We start from the raw sequence: 5,911 nt of genomic DNA on the forward strand, positions 1-5,911 counted from the left end.
GTATAAGAGACAGACTTCCCTCGGGTCTCGCACGGCGGGCCCGGGCGGAACCATCGCGAGCCGGAACAGGGGACGCGGGGGTTGCGGCGCGGCCGGCGGGGAGTGCGGGTGCACCGCGGGCACCGGCCGGGAGCCATGCTGGCGGCCGCGCTCCGGGCAGCGTCCGGCGGCGCCCGGCTCAGGTAGGGAGGAGAGCCAGGAGCCGGGTGGGAGCGGCTTTCCGGAATTCTCCGTCGCGGCCCGTGGGGAGGAAGCCCGGCGAAGTGCCCCTTGCTCGGGGTTCCTGCCTCGCCCCCTCCCCAGGGGTGCCCTGGCGGCCTGGGCCTGGCTCAGGGGTCGGGAGCGGAGTGGGGTGTGTGCGGCTGGTTCCGCACCTTGAGCAGCTGATGTGCGGGCACCTGGGCCGGTTCTCGTGACACCCGCCGAGATTTGAGAAACGGCGTTTCTTATCTTCGGATTTGCACGGAGTTGGTTTTACCTCTCCAACATCAGTAGAGAGGCCATTATCAGAGTTTAAGAATAAAATTACTCTAACCTATTCATAGACTTAAGTGCATCTGCTTCACCCCTCGGCACCCTGTGGATTTCACAGCGCCAAACAGCCCCAATTTTGGGTCTAGTTACCTTGCCAGAGTTTGAAGTTATCCTCTCATGGCAAACACTGTATACTGTCATGAATTAAGTAGCCAAAGATGATTCAAAGCTCATCATTCTAAGTTATGACTAGTAAATAGCCCTCGTACTACTGTGCAGAATCAATGTCATCAGTTTCTCCCTGGACTTTGTGTTCCTTTTCCTTCGACAGCTCCTGGCTGCCCCAGTCGGTTCCACTCCGAGGAAGGCACTGGCAGACCTCGCTGCTGGCGTTTAGGGCGTCGCTCCCAATGAGGTGAGTGTAGCTTCCATGGAGTTACAAGGGAACACAAATTTAACTATAGATGTTTGCTTTTAAGTCACTATATGTAAAGTAGTTAAGAACTGTTGGTCTCGAGCAGAGTTTAATGGTAGCCCATACAATTACCGCTTTATGCTTTTGTGTAGTTGTATTTGTTTCCTCAACTGCAGAATGTGGCTGGAGATGTCTGGATTTATGCTGTGCTCCAGAATTCCCTTTTGAGCAACAATGCAAATAAAAGCCCAACTGAAGCGAAAGTACCTTACTAAAGTGGTATACTAGACAGGCTGCATTTAAGTATATGTTACATTTTGGCATCCATGTTTTGGTTTGATGCAACTGGATTTAAAATATCCTGGTAGCTATTGGGTACCATCAGAAAGACCGTTTCACACCATGAAGGTAGTTTATTTGATCTTTAAGACAGGAATTATGTCTCTCAGATCTGCTGTGAGGATTAGTCTGTGTTCATGGAGCGTGCCATATGTTACTTTGGCTATACTGGATCTGTGTGAAGTACACAGTACAGGAGAGAACATCCACAGACTGAATTTGGTTCCAAATGCAGAAATCTTAGGAGCATGTGTAAACCCACTCATTTTCTTCTTTAATGTGAGATGACAGGAATATTTGTAGATAAACCTGTTACCTGCTCTGCTGCACTCTGAGCTAGTGCAGAACAATTCCAGTTTAATTTTTGTGGAACTTCCTCAGGTCATTCTGATGTTCAGCACAAAATTAGAGGTTGCTTTTCTCAGGCAGATAGAGCGCGCTCTGCAGAAAATTTCACAAGGCATATTACTGTCTCCTGGAAATTACATTATTTGAATAGATCTAATGGCTGGAACTTCTATTAGGGACCAAATGAAGCAGGAAGGAACAGTCCTTAGAAAAGTACAGTGGAAGTGAAAGCTGCTGGTGTTGAATTAAATGACAAAATACATTCTTTCACTCATTACTTTCCCTGTAGAGCACAACCAAAGAAGAAGAAGAAAGTGGATGTAAGGAAGGAGCAAGCACAGAAGGATCGTATGAAAAAGAAGATTAAAAAGTTGGAAAAAGCTGCCCCAGAAATGATTCCAGTTGAGGATTTTATAACACCACTTAAGTACTCAGATGGCAACAGGTCAGTAAGACTTGTCTTTCACCATGTGCTTGCATTCATAGTAGAAATACTTTTAATTTGTCAGCAAAACTGCAATATAGTGCCAGCCTTGGCGCAAAACCTCATTTACTTCTACCAGGACAAAAGTGCAGGAAGATGATTTTATTTGCTCCTGCTAAAAGTAGTGAAAAATATAGTAACATGAATTTTCTGTTAGAATGCCTGGAAAACCTGACAGACAGACACTGCATGAATGAAGTGTATTCTCTAGGTTTGGGGGGGGTGGGGGTGTTGTTTTGGTTGATTTAAAAAAAAAAAAAATTGCTCTTTGGGGCACAGGCAATTTCTCTATTACAATATTAACTTATTCTTTATCAGGGTGCGAAGTCTTCCCCCTCTGTCATTTGAGGAGTCTGAAAGAAGAGTTTTACTTATGAAAAAGTGGAGTTTGTTTAAGCTGAAACAAGATAAGGCAGAAAAGAATGCAATTCGGGCTCTTGTAGAAGCTCAGCAAGAGGCACTAAAGGAACTGCGCCTTGAATCTGAGGAGTTGTACCAGGCAGCTATCAGACGAGATGAGAGGCTTTTACCCTTCGAGAGAGACGGACCTAATTATACCCCACCATTTCCCGGTTATGATCCTCCTGAAGGAAAATGCATTGACATCACCAAAGTGTATACACAGTGATGGAGGAGTTTGCTGTTCATCTGGCATGAGCTACTCAGCCAACTGAAGGAGAAATGAATGGAGTAAGAATAAACAATTCCTACTGAAGGTTAAAATATTGGAGGTGTTTGACTGTAAAAAAACCCCCAACATTAATGAAGTATCTGAGTTTTTTTTAAACAGTGCTCTAGGCAGTAAGACACCCAACAAAACTACACTACCTTACACTTGTGCCATACTAGAACAAGACAAAGCAGTAGTATTTCACAGAGTATTTTATCTTTCTGGGCTTAGATCTCTCATCCCTCCATACATTCCTGACCAGCATTTTTTGGTTCTAGATAAACTGTAACTTGAAAGATTCCTGTGCCATGAGGAAAGAATGTCACAGTCATCACATCAGTCTGTACTATAAGGAAGGCAGCAGCTGACTGTTTACTGCTTTTCTTTTCAGACTCAGTGAAGTACTTCTGTACATAAGAGGGAAAACATACCATGACAAAGCCAAAATGAAGATCATTTTGTAGTTTTTTTTTTATTGCCATGTAAGTATTGTAACTGTTTGTAAGGGTTTGCCCTAAACCATAACATCTCTCTTCAGTCATTTAAACATTTTTTTGTAGTAATTTTGAATATTGCCATTGACACACCCCACCAGTCAAGAGCAGTTCCACAAATGGCAGGGTTGCAGATTAAGCATCTGTAACATCATCCCACCAGGTGAGAAGCTCTTAATCCATGCCAGGGGTTATGACTGTCCTGAAATGGCAGGAAAGAATCCCAGCTTGCTTTTGTTTTCCCGTAAGGGAGGCCTGGGGCAGGCATCTTGTTCCAAAAGTAACACTGGCTTGTAGGGGAATAGGTCCTTATCTAGCAAGAGGAGTTTGATCATCAATGCACTAACATGGGAGCTCCCTGCTGAGTTGCGGAGATGAAATCTAAAGCGTAAGACAGTAGTAAGAGACCAGAAACAAATTAAGCACCTCAATTTTCCCTTTAAAAAGTACCAAGTGTTTAAATTAAACTCCCAGTATTTTTTAATGAGTACTAAAATATTGCAGGGCAGAGCTATAGGATAATTTCAAGATGACATGGGAGAAAAAAAAAACCCACACAGCATAGTTGTGCATTGTGTATTACATTAGTGACCAAAGAGCAAAACAGTCTTGCTAATTTGATTTGTCTTGGTCGAGTGGCATATACCAGTCAGGTGGTGGGCTCTTTCTGAGCGTCCACACTGGAGGATATTTCTGCTTTTCCATAACTCGAGCTCTTTCACTCTTGCACAGAGCTTCCTGAAATACAGGAAAAAATATTACCAAGTGTTTGACATTCCAGTCTTAGAGAGCTTATTTCCCGCTGTGACTATTATCTCAAATAGTTTTACCTCAAAAACAAGGTAGAGTGCCAAATGGTATAGAAGTAAGCCAGGATACTAGCTTTTAACTGTCACATTTATATTTTGCCTCCGAGTCCTCCATTATGAAGAAAACTACCTCTTATGTGGTACCCTCCCCCTCAGAAGTTACCATAGTTGGCTGAAAGGACAAGTTATGCTGCAGCCTGTGCTGAAGGGCTCTTTCAGTGTTCATGGGGCTGTAGCCAGGAGCATTTCTGCACAACTCAAATACTTTTTGCCTGTAATGTCGCAGCTTTTCACATCAGGAAGGGAATATTAGAGTAACTGAAATCAAGCCCTTTTACAGATAAACACTGAAAAAACTCCCGCTGGATGTTAAGACCGCTTTACGCTCCTCAACTCCAAGCAGACGTCCTCTTTTCGAACCCTTCCCCGTTGTGCCACCGCCGACACCGCGCGGCTCGCGGTTTCTCTCCCAACAGAAAATCAATTGTAAAATATACCATCTGGAATTACTTGACAACAATACTGCACAGCTTTGTGCTGACTGTTTTAGCACCAAACTCCAACAACTGATCTTAGTCTACAACCCCAAGTGATCAAATGTGCCCATGTTGCCAAAACCACTCATCTATAAAAATCTATTCACAAGATGTACAAAGTACTTATGTGGTCACAATCTACTGAAATACAGTGTACTTTCTTACATGGGGCAGAATTTACTTCCTCAAATTAATGGTATCCAAAAAAACCTGCATGGACTCGTGTTATATACTATACCTTTTCATTGTAGTTGATGGCAATGACATCCCCAGTAGTTAGACAAGCGAAGTTTCTCAATGCATTTTCTAATCTTTGGAGTATGTTAAGATGAAACATTTGTTTTCAATGCAACTTGAATGCTTTAAAGTCACCATGCCATAAAACTCTGATCCTTAGTCTCTCCAAGGTTGTTTAAAAGCCATCAGTATTGTAAACAGCCTTTTAGTAAACATTAGGGTGTACTAGTTCTTCTAAAGGACACTCAAACTCCTTGGACTTTAAGCCAAGATTCACACTTCTTCACTCCAGGCTACGCTTTGTGCCAGCAGTTTGCAACATCTCTGTGCATAAGGTCTCCATCCTTCTGTTTTCAGAAGGAGCAGCTGTAGTTACCTACTACTAGAAGAGTATGAGCCACACCTGAAAAACTAGCTCTGCTTCATTTTGCCAGTTTGGGAGAAAACTTTTGTTCTCTGCTCTGTAATTGATAGGAAGGATACACAGCTTTGGGATTGGTGATGTCAAGAAAATCTGGACTCTGTGGCTGGAATTTTGAGTAAGTAGCAACTTGAAGATTAACACTCTCCACTTGTACCAGGCCTCCCTCCTCCAGCAGCAAGTTCTGCATCATCTGCAAGAATGAATACAAAGATACAAATCACTATCAACAAGACTGATGTTTCTAATTCTTTCCTTGAGTATACTTATTTTTGCTAGGGCCACTATCTTCCCTGAAATGCACCAGTTTACTATGTTTTAATTTCTGGAAGAACAGTAAAGTGCATCTTAAAAAGCAGCCTGCTTTGCTTAGTTAGTTAAACTCTCGTGGAGGGAAACCTGAGCTGTGACTGAATGCTGCTGAATAGCAAAGGCACACACTTTCAGGAAACATTCCACCTCTTTAATATTAAACTGACAACTCAATAATCCTACTCTTCAGGTTTTGAGAGTTCAGCATGAGACAACTCACCCAATGTGGAAGGTAACATATGCCCTCATCGGCCACAAATTCAAGGACTCCACAGTGTGTCATTCGGTCTGAATTTTTATTGGTCAGCTTAAACAGCATCGGGTACGTAATATTAAGTCGGCCTAGTGACAAAGGAGAAAAAAAATGTACTT

General features: G+C 43.0%; 2 protein-coding genes across 2 annotated transcripts; one reads left to right on the forward strand and one right to left on the reverse strand.

Annotated features, from left to right (window-relative positions):
- Window positions 1-34: 34 nt before the first annotated feature.
- On the forward strand, window positions 35-2,810 carry MRPL40 (mitochondrial ribosomal protein L40). The gene is made up of 4 exons (XM_026860048.1): window positions 35-182; window positions 806-889; window positions 1,866-2,021; window positions 2,379-2,810. The coding sequence occupies exons 1-4, from the start codon at window positions 136-138 to the stop codon at window positions 2,686-2,688; spliced, it is 597 nt and encodes a 198-aa protein (XP_026715849.1). The 5' UTR covers window positions 35-135; the 3' UTR covers window positions 2,689-2,810.
- Window positions 2,811-4,509: 1,699 nt separating this feature from the next.
- On the reverse strand, window positions 4,510-5,880 carry LOC113486293 (ubiquitin recognition factor in ER-associated degradation protein 1-like). The gene is made up of 3 exons (XM_026860049.1): window positions 5,760-5,880; window positions 5,290-5,420; window positions 4,510-4,880 (listed from the first exon to the last, which is right to left on the reverse strand). The coding sequence occupies exons 1-3, from the start codon at window positions 5,856-5,858 to the stop codon at window positions 4,802-4,804; spliced, it is 309 nt and encodes a 102-aa protein (XP_026715850.1). The 5' UTR covers window positions 5,859-5,880; the 3' UTR covers window positions 4,510-4,801.
- Window positions 5,881-5,911: the final 31 nt, after the last annotated feature.

Source organism: Athene cunicularia (assembly GCF_003259725.1).
Source record: "Athene cunicularia isolate RWA chromosome 15 unlocalized genomic scaffold, athCun1 chr15_part1, whole genome shotgun sequence".
NCBI classification, from domain to species: domain Eukaryota; kingdom Metazoa; phylum Chordata; class Aves; order Strigiformes; family Strigidae; genus Athene; species Athene cunicularia.